Consider the following 21,910-nt stretch of genomic DNA (forward strand, 5'->3'; position numbering starts at 1 on the left):
AGGGCGTTCAATTTTGAGGTATCACTGAAAACTTAGAAGGTGCTTGTAAAATCACACAGCTTCTGCCCACCTTCAAACATGCCAGTTCCCATACTGATGTGTGAGTCATTGTGAGGTGACATCTGCTGGTCCTTGCCTCCAAGATCTTCTGTAGCAAATGATTCTCCCCTCTCTCAGTAAGAATCTCTTTCTCCAGGTATTTCTTGACCCTCCTGTTTATCAGAATTTATCCACGCTGATTCTTTTCCCCAGAGCTCTATCATTGGTCATCAGATTGATGAATTAATTTAGACTAGGTGGAACCGAGCAGAATCCTGCAGGGCCTCCTTACCCCTCCAACTACAAAACTGAGCAGTTAATGATGAGGACAAGAGAGTCATAGACTCAGTGTCTGATGCACATTCCTGAGTTGTTTTATAGATACTGTAACTGCCACCAGAGGAAAAAAGCTAACTGCATGATGACCAGACTGTAGCCATGACATAACTGCTCCATCTTGAGTAGTACTGAATCTATGGCTAGCACAATTCCAAGAACTGGCCTCAAGACAATGGGATTAACATTATTGCTCATAATAATCTATATCTTTGCGGGCATCAAAATAATTGTAGCTTGCTCTGCCCGTATATGTAAGCAGACAACTAAAATTGTCAGCAAAGAGATGCTACAGACCCATGTTGACATCTTCCACTCTGAGAATACGGTGCCTAAATGTATGGACACCAAGGGGGGAAGGGGGGGGATGATTTGGGAGATTGGGATTGACGTATATACACTATTGATACTATGTATAAAATAGATAACTAATGAGAACCTACTGTATAGCACAGGGAACTCTACTCAATGCTCTGTGGTGAACTAAATGGGAAGGAAATCCGATAAAGAGGGGATATATGTATACATATAGCTGGTTCACTTTGTTATACAGCAGAAGCTAACACAACATTGTAAAGCAACTATACTCCAGTAAAAATTAATTAAGAAAAAAAAAATGAATATGGTACCTATGTCAGCATGAAAAAGTTACGGAAGATAGACCTGTGCCCCTAATCCCATAGAAACGGAATGATGTCTGACAAGTGGGGATTTGTAAGCAGCTCTTTGCAGGAAACCGCCCTCAGCAAGAAGCCCCTTTTCTTGTCACTTTAGCAAAGCTATATTGTAACTAACTTTTAAACCAGGCGCCCCCGTGCTCTACTCATCTCTGGCCCAAGCACACCTTTCAAATCTTTTAATCACACAATACCTGGCCTAACTCGTCTTCCATAGATCAAAGAAGTAGAAATGAAGAATAAGTAACTAACAGATGACCAGATCTCTTCCCTACCTTCCCCTTCAGTAATCTCCCAAACAAACTGTGTGCAGTGGGGGATGGCGGAGACTCTGACCCCTTATGTCAATGATTAACTGAGATTACTTCTCTGTTTCCCTTTAAAAGCTTTCATGGCTGAGCAGAATCTTCGGAGGTGGTTTTTGGGGGACACTAAGTCCACCATCCCCAGATGGCCGGCATTCTGATTAAAGACACCTTTCCGTTTTATTTACATTTGTATGTGATTGATTTTGTTAGCCGCGAGCAACAGGACACCCTCCCCCATTCGATATCATAGGGAATGTTTGGAAGCTACCTTCAATGATTTAACTCAAAACCGGAAATGAATACAATGACGTAGGGCCAGGTTGTGGGGTGTGGGGAGGGACATCTGACACCCTCCAGGCACACCACGTGGATGGCCACCTACCCAACCATGGGTCCTCACAATCCTTCTGATGAATAGGTTTCCATCTCTGGGCAGTTTCTCAGTTCTTTGTTTACATCCCCTACGAATATATGGATTATCTCAAAAACACAATCCTCTGTAGGAGGGTCAAATCACAGATATGGTGGGTGAAACAATGACTCTAGGACAATAAAGGTGTTTTCTGAAAAGCAGCCTGCAGATAAAGTAACCCTCAGACAGGTTTGAGAGCAATTCAAATTCATCTCAAAGACAAAATGTTCTTTTGTTAAAAGGAAATCAATTCTTATAGTACATTACTTCCTAAATGACTTCTGGAAGATAACTCAGGATCTATAAAGACCTAGCATTTGCACAGGCTAAATAAATCCAATATTTTAGTTCATTTATTTCAGCATTTAATCTATATTTTTCAAAATATTTCCTATAAGATCTTGGTTTTGGGGCTGATAGGCTAGATTGTTTTTTTTTTTTCTTCTGCTCTCTATCCTTCTTATGTTGTAACAACATGGGATTAGCTAGTAAATGCAAATTTGAGTTCAGTCTGTTGTGAAAACCAAATTAAGTAATTTCATTTGGGTGATGTGAGTATGGAGGAGGAGCTTGACACAGGGCTGATAGTAACAGTTACAAAAGAGACAGCATAGCCTGAGGTCCTTAACTTGTCTCCCCTCTGAAATGTGGGTCCCTTGGTAACTGGTCGTCCTTAGCTTCTGGTGAGTGTATAGCTGTTAGCGTCACGGATGCCATATTGGGTTGGTACGTTTCCTCCTGGCCTTCCATTGACCCTACCCAGGACTGAACTGTGCAGTGAATCACTCCTCTGCCTCAAGGGCTTTGTAGTGAGTAGATATTCTTTAATAATCATTAGGACCAGGTGGCCTCTATGCTCTGTTAGTCCCCAAACAACGATGAAGACCTTTGCTGACGTGTTCCCAGTGCCCACAAAACTAGTTACCGATTCATAAATCTTGACTTAAGAATGCACGTCCTGTTTCCAAGCACGTACCCCCTACCCTAGGTTAACTATAAAACTGTCCCATTGGTCCCTTGACGGTGCAGAGTGCAGCTGCCAGTGTTTCTCGATTACCGTCCGCTCAATCCCACCCTGTGCGTAAGTATAATAAACTGATCCATTGATTATATGGAGCTGCTTGCCTCAATTTTTGGTCTCAAGGTACCTTCTCAGTTTGGTGGGCACTTTTCATTCTCTCCATGCTCCAACAGTAAGAAAACTGACTGAGCTAAGACACATACTTGGAGTTTACCATTCCTTAGAAAACTTAGGTAAGACTTTACAGATGATATGGCCAATTGTTTAACCCAATGACACAGTATGATGCCAAAGAAGCTACAATCACTGGTTTGCTTTCAGTATCCACAGGTCACTTAGTTTTGTCTAGTTAGAGGTCAAATATTTCATGCTGATTCCATCCAGCTCTCTTACAAAGGTGCACTTTTATTCATAAAGGGGACTAGATAATTGAGAATAGAAGGGTCTTTGATAACTTGATACTTTTCTGTAAAGATAATGATAAAGAACAAAAGGATGGCCACATAGGTTCTGGCTGTTTCTAACAGTATTCTTTCTCCAACTGTGGCATCAAAAGATATTTTGTTCCTTCATGACATAAACCACAATCCTCACCCTAAACCCTTGGGACCTGAAGTGTTCTTAAATAATTTTTTATTTTTTCAGATTTGGGAAAGTTAGTAAAATGCGTATACTGTATATTTTGTAATAACCGCAGAATGCCCTTGTAATAGAATACAATACTTCTGTAGCAAAATATATAACTATTCATATTAAATGAGATAAATAAATGCTGTAAGTAGTCTGGTTTGTTTAGATTGGGTTTTGCTGCTGAATGAGTTGTACCAAACCTAGATAAAAACTTGTTTTTGGGAATTCCCTGGTGGTCCAGTGGTTAGGATGTGGCGCTTTCACTGCCGTGGGCTTGGGTTCGATCCATGGTTGGGGAACTAAGATCCCACAAGCCACACAGCTTGGCCGAAAACAAAAAGAGAGAAGAAAACTCAACAACTTCTTTTAAAGAGATTTTTAGATTTGGAATTGCAAACAAGGGATTATGGATTTATATCTATGTATTTCTCCAAACCATTCAAGAATCAGTTTATATTTTCAATTCTTACTAACTTCATTGGGAAATTTGTCCTGTACATTGCTGGCCTAAAACATATTCCTTTCACATTTAAACTGTTACCTCTAATAACTGTCCTCATTGATTTGGTCACCATATGCCTGGTGACTTCGTGATCTTATTATTTCTGGTTATGGTAAGCTTTTCAAGGTTCAGTTTCCTCTTCTAGAAAATTGCACTTGGTCTTGTGCCTGGCACGTGGTGCTTGCATCATTCAGGAAGTTTCCTTTGAAACTGCAAGCAAGAGAAGCTGGTCCTGACTTAAGCAAAAGGGAATTTATTGGGGGTACAGTCAGCCCTCCTTCTCCATGACTTCTGTATCCGTGGATTCAACCAACTGTGGATCAAAAATATTTGAAAAAAGGATTCCAGAAAGTTCCAAAAAGCAAAACTTGAATTTGCTGCATGCCTGCAACTACTGACATAGCGTTTCCATTGTATTTACAGCGATTTACGTGGCACTTACATTGTATTAGGTATTATAAATAATCTAGAGGTGAATTAAAGTATAGGGAAGGATGTGCGTAGGTTATATGCAAATACTATCTATGCCATTTTATACAAGATACTTGAGCATCTGAGGATTCTGGTATCTGCAGGGGTCCTGGAAACAACCCCCTTGGATACCGAGGGACAACTATATATGTAATTAAAAGAACAGTTGAGGAACCAGGCTTGGAAATGGTGAGGATAAGAAAAGCTTTTGGATTGATGTTAGAGATATTTTATCAGGACTTAGCTCCACCTTTTAAAATTCTGAGTCACTTTGCTGAAGATCAGGCCCCAGGCAAGTCTGAGGGGCAGAGCAGCGCTCGGGTGCCCAACACTTGGCTAGGTGACAGCCTGACACATTGATTGACACTCCCACCAAGCCTGAGCACGGGGTGGAGGAATCATTCCCCCACAGGAACTGGAGCTGCTTGTTACAAGAAAACTGCAAATGCACCCAGATGGCAAAGCAAAACAAACCTAACGGAAGTCTTCTATTGATTTCAAAATACCTTCAGAATAGTGTTCTTAATTCCTGACTTCTTAGGGATATGCAAAGTCCTCTTTTTTAGGCTGTCCTCCTACAAAACTTACTTCATCTCCATGCACAGGTTAGTTGTTTTCCTCTAGACTTTTCTCAGCAGTCTATGTCTTTCTTGAGCACAGGGGCTGGAGATGCTTGCCCATTAGATTTTATTTTCTCTCGGTACAATTCCTGAGTTATTTTCAAAGTAATCTTTTCACAAGGAGTATTTCCAGCCAAGGCAACACTGACAGAGAGAAGCTTAATGGTAGAAACCACTTCATTAATAAGAAATGCAAATACTTCACCAGAAATCTGCATAGGAATAACAAGCCTAAATCACACAGATCAAGAACCAAGAAAATGAAGAAGGCAAATGAATACGGCCTTTCCTCCCTCATTTACTGCTTAAATTTTTTTTTTTAAAGAATATTATTAAACTACATAAGTCCCATGTTTCTTTAGGTGGCTTTTTAGATTGCAAGCAATTTTTTTCCAGACAGGCGCTGATGTGTACCCACACCCATCTCAGTGTGAGTTGTTGGTAACACACATTTCTTACCTGGTATTCATACTCTGTGAAAGGTAATAGTTCCATGTCCATAAAAGAGCTTGAGCTTCCATTATAGGTTAGCACTGGGTTTGATTTTCCAGGCTGAGTTGCTATTTGTCTTCTGTACAATTCATAATATAAAACTTGTCCATTTGGCTGGAGTGGTCCTGTCCACAGAAGGGAAACCGTGGGCTGGAACCCCCCTGGAGCCATCTGTACCTCTAGATGTGGAGGCGGTTGCTTCCGAGGTGCAACCTCAGGGGTCCGTATGGATGTCCAGTCACCTGAGGCACATCCCAGACTGGTGCAGGCTTGAATTCGAACTTCGTACCTTCAGGACACAAGGCAGAAATGACCCATTATTGGCAAAGTCGATTTTCGTGGGAAGAATCTTTAAAAGACCAAGTGTTTTCTGACAAAAAGACAGATACGTTTATATTTATTCTTAGCTACAACGAACCCTTTTCAAGGACAACAAAGTCATGTTTCCACGGAAATTTTAGAACATTTTCAAGTCTCCTGGCTTTCCAAACTAAAGAAAGATGCTCACCTGTCTGGAAAGGGTGGGCACGATTCTTTCCTAAATAGGAATGTATAGAATCAATACACTTTCAAGATGCTCTCCAGCAGGAAAATTCTGGTACTTTGTAGAATTCCTTAACACAGCGAGGGAGAATACAGATCTTGGGAGTTTGAACGAGTTTTCAGCAACCCTGGGCTCCTCCTCTCTCTGCAGCTGGAGCTAAATGATTCCCCAGGAACGTTTCCAGGTCAGGAAGGAACGTCATGGAGTCAAGGTCTCTGTGGTAATAAATCCCCTCACCTGATACCTGACATCTTAAAACAGGCTCCCTTACACCACATGGGGAACTTCTGGGGCCAAAGTTAATCCAGCTACACACCAGATTATCAATCATGGAGACACCTTATCACCATCCAGTTAAACTCAACCAATCAATTATGTTTTGCTTCATAGCTGGGTCTCCTGCCACTGGGAAAGGTCTATTTACATAACAGGGACTTTTCCCTTCCAACAAAAGGGGCTTTTGTTAGTCTTAAGTGCCTATGGCTGCAAATAAGCGCTTTCCCCCTCTTTTCCATGCCCCTAATTTTTATGATATTATGACACCCCGAATTTCCCCTCAAGCCCCAACCACCTCCCTTTCTCCCTTTATTTCTTTTGCTTCCAGCCTTTTCCCTCTTCTACTTTCTGCTTTCTCTCTTCCAGATAATCACCGCCTTCTGCCCACTTCCTCGCTTTCTTTCTGTTCCCCTTCCCCTCTTCTTAATTACACCTCTCTCTCCCTTTGGGGAGTTTCCCAGTTCCCTTTTCTGCTTCCCCTTCCCTCCCTCTCCTCCCACGCCCATTTTCACCACGATGGGCTGCCAGTTTATTGGTGAACAGATCCACAGCTGTGAATGGCAGATTTGCCTCCTAAGCGATTCTGAGAAGTCAGTTTTGATTTTCCACACCTGGATTATTTGTTTTCTGGATTATCTCTGGTGGTTTTAAAATTCTGGGTCAGATTCCTCCTGCTTCTTAGGGTATTCTCAGGATCCTTCTGCCTACTGACCATCTGGGGGGTACCCCAAGGAGGACACAATAATTTGCAGTACTCAGTAAACATTAATCTGCTGGAAAAACCCCAAACGACATGAATCCCAACTTCATATAGAAGTCATATTCTGGTTTTATTTTTGTGTGTGTGATTTGATGTTTTTATTGTTTATACTCTATATAAAGTTATTATAGAATATTGGCTATATTCCCTGTGCTGTACATTACATGCACATACCTTATTTATTTTATACCCAGTAGTTTGTATGTCTTAATCCCCCTCACCTGTCTTGCCCTCCCCTCCTCCTCTCCTCACTGGTAACACTAGTTTATTCTCTGTAACTGTCGGTTTCTCTTTTGTTATATCCATTCATTTGTTTTATTTTTCAAATTCCACATATAAGCGAATACATACAGTATTTGTCTTTCTCTGTCTGACTTATTTCACTAAGCATAATACCCTCCAGCTCTACTCATATTGTTGCAAATGACAAAATTTTCATTCTTATTTATGGCTGAGTAATATTTCGTTGATATTCTAAGTCATTAATGTCACTTACATCTTCGATGAGAGTGGACAGGGAAGGGACATCTCTCATTGCCTTAAATCCCATGGCTAAGTTTCTCAGAAAAATCAGACTTTCTTTTTTCAACCTGGGAAAAGTGCCCCTCTCACATCCAGAAACTTTTTTTTCCCCTAGAAATCTTTTTGAGTAAGAGTTTTGGAAGGGAGCAAGCTGATATGATTTTTAAAACGTGCAAGTACCAGTCAGGTAAAGAGGAAGCCGGGATAAAATGTACAGCTCTGCAGCTAACATGGGCCTTTTTTATGCCCCGCATCAGAGTAAGATAAAAGCCAACTCACAGAGCATGTGGATTAGCTATGGAAGATACTGGCGGAAGTTTTAATTACTGTTTAATATTTAATGCAACCCTAAATAATTGTCACTAGGAGATGCATAAGACTGCGAATGTTTCATTTCAACAGTACTATATATCAGAGATAATTATAGGAGAGATCTAATCTACACATCAGTACATTACAATAATAGATGAATTTTATCAATGGTGGTTGGTAATCAACACTCAGCCTTTAATTCTTTTAAAGTGGTTCTGTTCATTTTACTAAATTTTAAGAATAAAATGTCCTTTATTACTCTTCTCTCTGGGGATGTATGTTAGTTAAAATGTGATGGGGAAAAAAGCCAAGCAATTCTTTAAGGTATGGAAAGAGGGCTGGTGGTCAGATTCCTTTGTGTGGAAAACAACACACACCCTTGCTCATCAGAGAGCTCAGAGGGGACCACTAAGAAAACAGGAGCTGGCAAAGTGGCGCCGTCCCAAGAAACCATGAGATCAGAGCTGACTGAAGGGCTGGGGAAATAGTCAGAGGAGCCTTATTATCCCTGGAAGACGTGCTGGATCCAATAAGGAGGGCTGGCCCCAGAACAAATTTTGGATCAGTCCAACTCTGGCTGGCAATAGCTCTCAATGACGGCCCCTTTTTTCATTCTTTAAAATAATACTCCTTTTCCTCACAGCCTAGTTTAGATAACCGCATTGGGGTTCTCAGAAGTGACCAGGGGCTGGCATGTTTCCAGGAGGGACCAGATTCAGGGAAGTGGCCCTATCTCTCTGCTACTTGGTTCCAGACATTGTGATGAATTGCAAACATTTCTAAAAAACTGACTGTCAAAATGTCACCTGCAAGAATTTTGCTCTCCAGAAGTAATCAAGCAGGTTTGGGCTGGATGAGGATGTAGTTAGCCCACTGGGATGATTAAATGGATGGGGCTTGGGCATGTCACACATCTTGCTGTTAGAGTCTTCACTGGGACTGACCAAGGGCTCACGCAATAGAAAGGGGCAGTGGCTTGTTCTCAGGAAACCCAGAGTCAGTTACCTACCTGTGAAATGGCTTCAGCTGGTTTACTATGAATGACCGTGTACCAAAAGAATTATGAGTTGTATTTATGTGTACAATTTTTGTTTCTCTTTCAAACAGCTCACGGATGAAGAGGGTGTAGTTGACGATATGACCGTTTGTCCTTACTGGGGGGTCCCAGCTCACTAAGATCTCCTGAGGGCCCTTGGCCAGCAATTTTGGAGGCTCCATCCCTGAAGGCGCTGAGGGGCTGGTTCGATCTTTGACAAGTGGACTCAAAACACCCCCTTGGCTGTTGTTGGCCATCACTGTGTAGCCATACTCCACACCTGGGGCGAGAGTAAAATCATGATAGCGAGTTTCCAGGCCGGTATAGACAATGGTTCCATCCCTCCTAAGTTCATAGCTTCTGATCTGGCCATTTGGGGTTCCTGGTGGTTTCCAGGTGATTTCTATGGATTCTGAGCCCGTGACTTGTAGTCTTGGAGGGTCCATGTTTTGTGGCGGGGCCTCCATTGTCCAGGCAGACTCTGCAACACTAGCTGTGCAACCTCCATTGGTGCAGGCCACTAGGGAGAGATTATACTGCGTGGAAGGCTGCAGGTGGGAAACCAACAGGGACAGGTTCTGCCCAGCAAGGTACTCCTTACCATCCAATCTGAGTAAATACTGAGTGATCTCTCCATTTTGAATTGATGGCGGTGACCAAGATACATTGATTTGAGTGGCACTGATGGTCCAAAGAGCTGGAGGGCTGACCCCTGCAGGGGCAGCCTCAAGAGTTGTGATGCTGGTAGGTGTGCTGGTGGAACAGCCCTCACTGGTGCAGGCTGTGACTACATACCTGTACGTGGAAAAAGGAAGCAGCGCTTCATCAGTATAATTGAAAGTCACAGCATCAAAGCTGAAAGGATAGAGCACTTCGTTCCTTTGAAGCCTATAGGACTGGATAACGCCATTAGGCTGTGCTGGCGGGATCCAGGAAATCATCAGTTTGGGGGGATTCACAGATACCTGGGCTATCTCAGGTGGAGAGAGGCCTTCTGGAGGTGCTTGCCTGGTCCTTACCACACTCCAAGAGCTGCAGGTATGGCCTGCTGAATTCCAAGTGCGGATTTTATATTCATACTGCATCCATGGCTGCAGACCTGTGTCATTATACATAAATGTATTCCTTTCAGTATTATATTCTGTGAAAACAATTTTCTCATCGTCCTGGATTGTCTGATTCCCCCAAGCTTTTCCCTTGAAGCATCTGCGAATCACTTCATAGCGAATTATCTTTCCGTTTGGGTTAACAGGCTCTGACCAGCTCAGCTCAACGCTGGTGGACCCCACAGACTGGATGGTGGGAGCCAGCTGAGACTGGGGTGCGGCTTCTTCTGTCCACAGAGGCTGGGGTGCCGAGTGTGCACAGCCCGCCCTCGTGCAGGCCTCCAGCGTCAGCGTGTAGAGCGTGAAGGGGTCCAGGCGTCGGAAGAGAAATTGACGATTCAGGCCCGCGTACTCCAGGACACCATCACTGAAGATATTGTATGTCTGCAGGAAGATGGGAAACAAAGCGTATGATTTCTTGGTGTCACTATTTCGTCCCTTTTAACCCCTTCTGCCCCCTATTCCTCACCTTGATGATCCTAACCCAGAAGAAGCATTCTGTTATGAATTTTGGGAATGTGATCTTTGCTTTTTCTTTTTTTAAGGTTGGATATCATGTAAGCATATATCTAAAAGCTAAGAGTTACTGAAATTAATTCATTGACTTAAAGAGTGCTCACGGGGTTTCCTCCCATTTTTATTTTTTAGAAGTGGGGAATAGTATTCAAATTCCCTATTTTATAAAAATTAAGTGCTTCTGATTTCACCCTGAGTAGGCTAAATAGGGCCTATCCACATTGTCTATTGCCACAGCATTTACTGGGAAATGGAATTATAATGCTTAATCATTTGTACCGGGGTGCCAGGGTGGAAAAATGTGTGAGTGTCTGGTGTGGGCACACATGCATGTACATAGGTACATATATATGTTATACACGAATACAAAAACATAGGTACAAACTGATGACCAGAAAATGGAAAAACCACCCTGTTTTCTCTTACCAGTTATAGAAGAATAGATTGCTTCTTTGGAGCAAAGTATTCTTTTGTTCCAGGGAAAACCATCCGAATGCTCATGATACAAATGTAGAGCAATTTTCCAACCCATGTTATTCATTGTTCTTTGGGGAAGATGAGAAGTAACTTAACTTGAATGTAGATGTTTTTGAATGATGGTTCCCCATCTTTTCATGCTTCAGTGTACCTGAGAGACAGGAGACCTTCCTGTACATGGTCGTGATCCTATGATTATGTCTCTTAAGATGAGATGGACAAATACCAGAGTCCCTTGAGAGGCAAATCTTCCCACAGGTTGTTCCTGGATTGTTGATATACTTTAATGTTATTTAAGATTAAATAGTCTAGATCTGGAAATCTATTTATGTTGGACTATTGTATTTTGGTGTGATTTTCTTGTTGGGGTCTCAGGGCAAGATCATACCCCTGAGGGAAGGGGAATAGAGTATTTTCTGAAGACAGCTTAGATTCCACAATCAATTTGAAAGTCTCTATGACTCTCTGTCCCCTCTCCCCTATTCACCTGGCAAATCTCTAACTAGTGTTAAATTCAGCTCTCCCTCTGGACCTTAGCTTCTAACTGGGTTTGGAGAAAAACTCTCAAATATATTGACTGGTCTCAGTTTAAATTTCTTACCATAACTTTTAAATAGATGATTACCAACTATAAAACCATATGTTTGCTCTCTCATTTTCCAAAGTAAGAAATATCTTCTCCTTTCCCCACTAACGGCCAACACCCCCTTCTCTCCCTCACAAGTGGTTGTTGACATAACCAGGTATTTGACTGAGGAAAGTAGAGGCAGTCAGATAAGAATGTTCTCATGTTATAGATTATCACTGCCATTTGCATGTGAATCTAGAGTACCCTATTTGCCTCCCTTCCTTTTCCTATGTATGAAGTATCTCTGCCCCCACTGAAGTCCTCCTGAGCTCTGGATCCTGTCCTCTCCTCCTTGCTACAGATTTCACTCTTGCAATTATTCTCATTATCTCTTGCTTCACTGATTTATCTCCCTCTACTGGGTTATTTCCATTAGCATTTAAATGTACTCTAGGATCTTTCATTGATTTTTGAATAAAACTTCTTGACACCGTAGTCCCCTGGCTCCTGCCCCATTTCTCTTTTTCTTTCCATCTATACTTCTTTGAAGAGTTGCCATCTTATTCCCTCAAACCATCCCGACTGGGTTTCCCATTTCAACACTTGATTTTCTTGTCAAGATCACAGTGACCTCCTGGTTTCCAAATACAGGGTCACATCTCTGCCCTCATGTTACTGGGTCTCTCAACACCATTGGCACATTTTCTGTTCCCTTCTGGGACATCCCTCTCATCTACTTTTCCTTCTACCTCATGTGCCTTGACAGCTCCTCTCCATACTCTCGACCTCCAAATTTTTGTATTCCCCAGGGCTTGATCCCAGGCCCTCTTCATCTCTAGTTATATTCTCTCCATAGGTGATGTCCTCCAGGCCCATGGGTTTGAATACTACTCATCTGCTAATGAATTCCAAATATATATATCTTCATGAAGAACTCTCTCGAGTGTTCTAGACTTGTACTTCTAACTGCCTACTTATCCCCTCAAACCTGTACATCTTCCAGCCTCCCCTTCCCAGTCAATGACTCAAGGCCAAAATCCAGAAGTCATTCTGAAGTACTACTTTTCCTTCATGTATCACATTCAGTCCATTAACAAATCTCGTCATCTCTACCTTCTAGATACATCCCCAATCCACTCACATTTCTCGACATTCTCAACTCCCTCTCTAATTCAAGCCACAGTCAATTCTACCCTGACTTCTTTAACAGATTCCAAACTCCACTGGTCTCCTTATAGCCCATTTCCTACATAGGAGCCAGAGTGATTTTGAAAAACATAAATTTGATTGTGCTATTCCTTTGCCTAAACCCTTCCGTAGTTTTTCATCACACTCAGAATAAATCCCAAGCTCCTGATCACAGCCCACAAGGTTGAGCACAATCCACCTTTTACCAATCCCTTGAATCTCTTCTAGTATCATCTTCCCTCCCCAACCCTCCCAAGCTTCAACCACACTGGCTTTCTTCCCTTGATGTGAAGAAACCAAGTTCATACCTGGCTTCAGGCCTTGCATTTGCTGTTCACTTTGTCCGAACATTTTGCTCTCATATCTTCACATGACTGACTCTGTCTTGTCATTCAGGGCTCAGCTCAAATGTCAACTCAATTCAAATGATCATCCATGTTAAAATAGCCCGAGCAGGCATAATTACATTATTCTGTTTAATTTTCTTTATAGCGTTCACCACTCTCTGAAATTCTCTGGTTTGCGTACTAGCTTTTTGTTTGCCTCTCTGTAGCCCCACTGTTCATGTTTTCACACACACACACAAGGTCTGTGACAGCAGGGACCTTGCCTGTCTTGTTCGCTCCTGAATAATTGCCTGGCACTTAGTAGAAGCCTCAATAAATATTTGGTGAAACACAAATGCACGTAAAAGGAGTAGATATTTCTATTGTCAATCATTCCAGGAAGAGGCAGACACTGGGATGGGAAATAAACACTCACAAGGAGGGGTGCTTTGATGGGTGTGAAAGAGATACTCTTTTCTCTGATGGGGAACTTAGGGCTGAGGCTTGGATATTAAAGCCATGGTTCCTAAGGCTCCGGCCTCCTGTCCTAGAGTAGGCAAAGTCTGGCTCGGTCACATGTCAGGGGCTGGTAGAAAGCAGCTTGCTTCTGCTACTTGTAGCATACCTGGAGGTGGGCAGAGAGGTGGCCACCGTACCAGACAGTGAGGTAGTCTACAGGGAGGTCCATGAGGATGGGCCTGGGCCTGTGAGCTCTAGTTACAGATCTAAGTCACTGCTGTAGGTAATTTCCTGCCAGCATCCCACTATGGGGTTTTCAGGGAAGGTTTATCAAAAGTCACAGCTTAGTCTTAGATGTTCTATGTGGAATTAGTGGGGGATTCTTTGCCACCTTGAGAGGGAGTGGTAAAGGAGAGGCAGAGTATCTACAGCATCTGCAGGGGGTGGGAATTCTGCAGTCCCAGCCTGCACGAGGCGATTGATGAGGGCCTGAGTGGTGGTCCAGGGCCAGAGGAGACTAGAGGCAGAGGCAGTAATAGATGGACAGCTGAGTTGCCACCAGCCTTGGAGAAGAACATCAGAAGGGTGACGATGCTGCCTCTTATGTGGGTGATGGTTCAAAGCATCAAAATGTGGATAATAATGGAAACCTTATTTGGGCGCTCACAGACTGGTGAAGCTGGGGTTAGATGTGGCATTAATAACACTGCTTCTCATGGCTACGTAGGGACATCGTGGGCTTAGCAGACATGTGGGGCTTCCTGTTTCCTGCTGAGTGAGCTCTGCTCAAAGTGCAAATTAGGCAAAGCTTAAGCAAAGAGCTGGGCAGGACAATTCAGGAGGCAATAGGAACATGGTCATTTAGAGTTCCGTTTTGGCGTGACTTCCTGGCTTCAAATCCCGATTCGATCGTCGCAATGTTATTTAGCCTCGGACAGTGATTTAGCCTTTATGTGCCCAGTGAGGTTTAGTGGTACCTACAGAGTAGGGCTGATGTGTGGATTAAATGAGATAATCCATAGAGAGTGCTTAGACAGCGTTGGGTTCATAGGAAGCTTAACACATGTGAGCTAGTTTTCTCTGATCTATGGTTAAGTGCCCGGAGGAACTATCAGGAAGAATTAACCAGACTGTGAAGGGAGTTTTCCCACAGTGACCTGATGGCATGTCAGGGCTCATCTATTTATCTGTGGAATACCAAACATGATCGCATATTCAGGGTAGACATTACCTTAATCACACCATTGGTTCTTACAGGCTCTGACCACTGCAGTAGCAATGCCCTGCCGTTCTCTTTCTGCTCCACTGTAAAGTAGCTCAGTCCACTGGGGGAAGATTCTAGGGTTCGAACTAGAGTCCAGGGGCTTGAAACTTCTCCTGCCTGGTTTGTGGCCACAACACCAACGTGATATGTGGTGAAGGCTTCTAACCCGAACAGGTGGGCTTGATGGCTTGTTCCCTGGAAGAAAATGAACAGTTTAGTTTCCTTTTGGAAACTTCTGCCAATTGCTGGAAGGTCATTCTTTGGCCAAGACGCCTCACCAATGGCAGCACAAATATCACAACAGAGTTTTGAATTATTAAGAAAACAATATGGTTTTTTCTTGTTCTTCACATGCTAAATATATTACCTAATGTTGAGTGATTTCAGACACACACACACAGCTTGGATCAGATAGGATCCTTGCCTTTTCAGAGCTTGCGACCCAAGGGATGCAATATATTACAAAAACAATTAAAAAAATCTATGATGTCTCAGGTCAGTGTAGCATCCAGCTCATGATGGAAATCAGTGGTACCAAGTTGAGTGGCAGAGAATGGAATAGTCTTAAGGATTTGGAAATTGAACCTGAACAACGCTAATTCTCTCTCATTAAACCCCGACACTATTTTTTAGGTAAGACTCTCCCCATCTCCCCCCTCTCTCATTCTCTTGGTGTGTATTTACATTTTACAAAGACAATAAAACAAACACAAGAAAATAACAATAAACCAACTGAACTATAAATGCACAAGCACCCTGAGAGCAGTCTACTATTAATATCAATGTGAAAATATTCTCATTTGTTAAAAACACCCTAACTAAAACTCTGAAATTTACCAAAAGGAATTGTTAGCTGGGCTTTGAGTATTTGGTCTTTGTTAATTTAAAAGAAAAAAAAAAAATGAGGGATAGCGTAATTAGTTTTTTTTCCTGCTTGGACAGCAGCGTTAACCATATTTTGCATAATTAAACTGGACCTAAGAATCCTAATGTTTTGGAAGAGCCCAGGGTGCTCTTTCTACATCTGGGTTGGATGGAAGTGTCTGTTTACAGATAGGAATTATGTCTGCAAGTGGACCAGTAATGTGTATATAGGTAAACACACACACACAGACACTTTCTGTTGTGTACCATACCCATTGGATGTGAATAATCACGAAGAAGTTTTTACTGGTTTAATAGGATATATACACTTAATGGTATGTGAGGTCAGCTTTGGTTTATTTGATGCTTAAATGTGACAGATAGTCTTCAATTGTCCTTTTCTTGGTGGGCACAGGAAGAGGAATATGAGATGAAGAAGAGGAAGTTATTTCTGAGAGTAGGTACCCGAAAGCACCAGACAAAGTTATGCGTATGGAAATTCTTTTTAATTTGAGGGCATCCAAATCTCATTTTGAATAAAATCTAAAACCAGGTGGCAAAATCCAACTGAACCACTTTCCAAAAAAACTGGTTAGACAAAACCAAAACACACCGTAGAAATAATTTTTGACACCATTTCCCCACATTCTTGGTTATAAGTTTTATAAGTTTCTATTAGTTAATGTTTCTTATTATGTGTTAAACACAAGCAGAGGAAATATAATTTCCTTTACTTATCAAAAACTTGTAAAGTCAATTTTCCTGTTTCAGTAAGGTCCTATTATGATATTACATGCTGAACTCTTGAAATCTTTTAATATTTAAACACTTGCTAAGCGACCAGACTCTGAAAAAAATTTTACAGAAATACTAATTTCTCTTTTTTAAAATATTAAAAGTTAGATCATAAATATTTAAAACTTATTTCTCCAACAACACTGGATTGGTCTTTTAGATAAATATAGCACAGAAATAGAATGACCATAATGAATATTAAAGCTGAATATGCTACAAGTCCCGATTACAAACATTCTTTTCTGATAAATGATTCCTTTTCTGTGGAAATAGGGCAAACATGGGCAAGATTAATAATGCAAAAAAGAACAATTCTTTGTTCAGAATATTCAGTAATAGACGCCAAAAAAGCATCAGATCCAAAGCAAATAGTAATCACCTCTAACAGATTATATATAAAAATAGGTAGGCTGCTGGGGGACATTTAGAGATAGCTTTTGTCATAAGAAACACGAAAAGCATGTGGGCTATAAAGCAAAAACATATGTATATTGTCAATAGCAGCACCTGCTCAATTACAGTTTATTTCAGAGCTGAGAATTCCATTCAGCCCCTAGATGGCAATACTATCAAGCACTTTCGATACCATGAGCGCTCAATGATTAACAACTGACATTCAGTCATCCAACACACTCCAGGCAACCATTTAAAAAATAACAAAACTGATTTCATTATAGATTCTTTTAATAAACATTTATAGCCAGATCCTTGAAAGCAGAAGTATTGAAAATGCTCTGGCTTCAAAACCTCCACCAACTAATGTGGAAATATGACCTGCAGGTCTCAAGTTGAAGTTCATGCATGCCTGACACAGAAATGTTTACATGTAGACTCCTACAAAAGGTGATTACAACAGTTGTTTTGCTTAATTTGGTCTATATATCTTCTTAAAAAATAGAAATAATCACATATCATAAATGTACAGGAAACGTGAAGGAGAATTTTTATATCATAAATTTATACGGAGACAAGTTCTCATATTATGTCAACTTGTCATTTCTGCAAAACTACAACACACACACACATGCTTTAAATAAACCTCAGTGACAGCCATAGTTTTTGTCAATATTTAGTTAATTCCATATAAAAAATAAAGAAAACTTCAAAATGGCAAGACAATCCCTAACCGATTTATTCTTTGACATTTTAGGAAATCCTTTATATTATTCTTCCCTGAATGGATTTCTAACCCGAGTTCACTATTTTAGAATCCACCTGTAAAATCTGGGCACAGTTCACTCTATGGATTGGGTTGAGTCTTGTTTGTTTACTCAGTTACTTGTGATTTTCCTTAAATTCAGAATATTTGCTTGAGCACTGTTGACCTTACATGATTTGGATTCCATTCCTTCCTTTGGGGATGGAGCATTCTGTCCCACTGACTGGGAGAAGTCCTCATTAAAAACTTTTCCTTCTTTTCGCTCTGCTGCTGCCCCTTTTCTTCCTTCCCTCTGGAGATTATCTTAATTCAATACTTTTCCTTTTTTCTTTTCATTGTCATTGTTTTGTTTGTTATTTCCCTTTTCTGTCCTACTGATTCTTTTGAGATATATATATATATTTTTGTTATCCCTGACCTTTGGGCTACCTACTTATACTTTCTTCCCTTTTGTCTTTGTCCTGTCCATGTCTACAGCCACACAATATTCCTAATTTTTTTTTTAATTCTAAAAGTATATTAGCCACTTCTGTTAGGCAGCCGAAGAAAAGAATGACTCAACAAAGGAAAACAGGAATAATCCGTTCTCTGCAATATAATACTTCCAATGAGAATTAAGCTTGTTGTCTTTAAACTGATATGCATAAGAGTCAGAGTCTGGATACAAATCAGTGAGTCTTTTTATGAGACATAAAGACAAGACTCTCTGGAACATTCTGCCAGTTGAGGTTCTGCTGGCAATTTGAACTACACTTTAACCTCTCAACTCTGCTCCTGGGGCACGTGAAACTACTTGGAGTCTTCGGCAGTCAGACAATTTTACACCATCTCCTCTGATTATTTTTGATTACTTGAAGTGCCCCAAAGGTGGCCATGGGGTCAATAGGTTTATGTAGGTTGAAAATGATCAAAAATTACCATTGATCTGTAGCTGTCAATAAAAGTCTGCGTGGGGAGACTCCCTGCACAAATGTTTAAACTGCATAAAGCAACCTAACTTAGTCATCTTTGAGTCCATTGATCTGATGATCCAGCAGTTTCCAGAGCCTTCCCTCTGGTCTTTAAGGTGCATTTTCACTGAACCCATTTACCTTGGCCCTAAGGACTCTTTTTACCCCGCTCCTGGTAATGAACTAAAACAGTGATGTCTCGGCACTGTTGTGTTCATCAACAGAGTCTTATGTGTGCTTATTGCATTTTGGAAGGGGTTAATCTTCCTGGTCACCATCAACTTCATTTCCAGCCAATGGGGTTTCTTCTGGCTTCACCCCTTATCTTGGGCTCTGTATTTAAAAATGGGTGACTATTTGCTTATAAATCCTAACCTGGTTGTAGGATTCCTTTGCCTCCTTAATTCTCATGAATGCCAAGACCCAGAGAATACCTCATATTGAAAGTTTGCTTATTTTGCACAGAGAGCTTCAGGGAAATCTAGATTTAAATATATTAACTTTTGTTTTCTTCAGTTGAACCACTTGGATGCTGCTTCTCAGTTTTATCATAAGTTACAGTTTATCTTGTCATAATGATAAAATAAAGGAATGGTTATTGACAAGCTTCTGGTTTAGTTACAACTGAAACATGAGAAATAAGAAAAGTTCTCCTTTAGCATCACCTGAAATTCATGGCTTTGAGCCAAGTACATCCAGTCAATTGGATGACTTTTATATATTTTAGTGCATAAAAAATCAACACAAAATATTTTTCTAGATTTCTGAAAGCCAGATAATTTGAGGCATTGTCAATCTATATTCCTTCCCATTCATAAAGTTAATTTTTGAGTTCTCCAAAAGTTCATCAACATATTTCTATCTAGTACTTATTTTGTAAAAATCCAATCAGTCTTAATACAGAAATGCCCTCTTTGTTACCCAGCCCCAAATATCAACCTTGAGTGCTTATCCGTGGTTATCTAAGCATGGACTTCCAAGCCTGCAAAATGTTAACATAGTCAGAAAATTTCCACTGATTTCACATGTATACTGACTTTATGGGTGCCATCCCTGTCTACAGAGCTCCTGGCTGGTGGGACAAAGAAGACATTTTTTGATGACACACACATACATGCAGAGTTGCTCCAGAATGAAAGATCGACTGACAGTACAAGAAAAGTAGAAGAAAATACCCTTTGGGTTCATGATCTATTGTCATGTGTGTGAACAGTGTGTCTATGTTAGGTGTCATTGCTAAGTGGCAAGACAGAGCTGCCAAAATGGTCAGGGGAAACATTTTGTATTGTTGGCCAGCAGCTCCATTCAATTCTTTAAATCCTTTTGAGCATCTGATATGTACAAGATTCGGTAAAGTTGGTGTGGGGATACGAGATGGAGAGCACAGGCTTTTGACGCTTAGGAGCTTATAATCTAATAGAGCAGATCAACAATATATACAGATGCACACAATTCAGAGTGTAGTAGATGCTATACTGAGTGCCAGGGAAATCAGGGAAATACTGAAGCGATACATACTTCTAATTGGGAAAGAAGGAGGTGAGGAGCTGGGGAAAACTTTGTTGGCATCTGATATAGGACAGCAAAGATGTAGAGTTTGAGTAGATGAAAATGTGTGAGGGATTGGAAGAAAGAACAGAAGGAAAAAATGCAGGATACATTTGGAACAGAGCTGAGTTGAACGTAGCTGAAGGGTTGTGGATATAGGGCAGTAGTGGGGATTAAGGAAGGGAAGAGACTGGTTGTAAGATTGGACAGGGCTGTGAATGTCACCCTAAATGTTCTGGACTACATTTGTTAGGAAACAATGAACAACAGAACTCTACCGTGCAATTCGAAGGAATAATGGAAGAACGTTTAAATTTTGCCTGTCATGGTGTAGGTCATGGTTAGTGACTGATAAAATAATAAATCTGTTAAGATGAATTCATTCATTCATTTAATTATTATTCAGCCAATAAAGTATAGACTGCCATGTAAAAGGTAATAGGAGAGTATTTTCTTAGGAATAAGATTTTGCAGCAACATGGAGGGACCTAGAGATTATCATACTAAGTGAAGTACACCAGACAGAGAAAGACAAATATCATACGGTATCACTTATATGTGGAATCTTAAAAAAAAGATACAAATGAACTTAAAACATAAATAAACTCACAGACATAGGAAACAAACTTATAGTTACCAAAGGGGAAAGGGAGGCAGGGAAGGATAAATTAGGAGTTTGGGATTAGCAGATACAAATTACTAAATATAAAATAGATGAACAACAAGGGTAAATTAGGAGTTTGGGATTAAAATATACACACTACTGTATATAAAATAGATAATCAGCAAGGACCTACTGTATAGCACAGGGAAATCTACTCAATATTTTTAAATAACCTATAAGGGAAAAGAATCTGAAAAGAATACATATATATATGTATAAGAATACATGTATATATATCTGAATCACTTTGCTGCATATCTTAAACTAACACAACATTATAAATCAGCTATACTTCAATTAAAAAAAGAGAGAAAACAGATATGCTATACATTGTAAATTTACAATTGGAACATTGTAAATAGTGTTGACATAAAAATGCCCATGGTCACAGATATTATACATGAGTGACTACGGCAGTTGTACAAAGAGGTGGAAGTCATTATTCCTCAACTGTGTATAATCAGACCAAATGTGTGCCTGTTCAGCTCATAATCTTCAGAGACAAAATTTCTGCTCCTATAAATTAAAACATGATAACATTTTAAAAAAGGAATAAGATTTAAAAAAATGTTATTGAATATTTGCTCCATTACAAAATTTGAAATTATTCTTTACACAGTGTTTGTGTTTTGATTGAAGTCAAGGTGGGGATTACAACAGCTGGCCTGAATTGAAGACAATTATACTGTCCTCTGTCCTGAATCACATGTACCTGGTTTATGGTTTTTGCTGGTAGTGGGGACATGTTTGTGTGGAACCATCCATACCCTTATACTTTATACACATTAAACAGCTAGAAGGCAGCTGGAAAAGTTTAGGGATACTGCTGATGACAACAAAATAGAATGAAGCTAATTCAAAAGTTCAAACAAGTGTGAAAGCATTCCTAGCTATGGGTTCTAACTAATGTCAGAGGGCTCAACTGGAAAGATTTCAAGAAAGTATAAATGCATATCCTCCCGTTAAGTAATTTTGATATGTATTGTTATATAACTGATTAGTCAGGGGTCATTTGTTGTAACAATTGTAAATTTCAAATGTAAAACGTTCAGCTTAGAGTTTTCATGT

At 40.5% G+C, this 21,910-nt stretch overlaps 1 protein-coding gene across 1 annotated transcript in view; it reads right to left on the reverse strand.

Annotated features, from left to right (window-relative positions):
* The window catches only part of USH2A (usherin), a 783,103-nt gene that overhangs the window by 69,031 nt on the left and 692,162 nt on the right, over positions 1–21,910 (reverse strand). Inside the window, exons 61-63 of the mRNA XM_082362477.1 lie at positions 14,830–15,057; positions 8,932–10,448; positions 5,476–5,797 (exon numbers count right to left, since the gene is read on the reverse strand). Of these exons, the coding sequence (XP_082218603.1) occupies positions 5,476–5,797; positions 8,932–10,448; positions 14,830–15,057 (2,067 nt within the window). The remainder of the gene's footprint in view (positions 1–5,475; positions 5,798–8,931; positions 10,449–14,829; positions 15,058–21,910) is intronic.

Source organism: Balaenoptera borealis, assembly GCF_965194805.1.
Source record: "Balaenoptera borealis genome assembly, chromosome: 1".
Taxonomy (NCBI): Eukaryota; Metazoa; Chordata; class Mammalia; order Artiodactyla; family Balaenopteridae; genus Balaenoptera; species Balaenoptera borealis.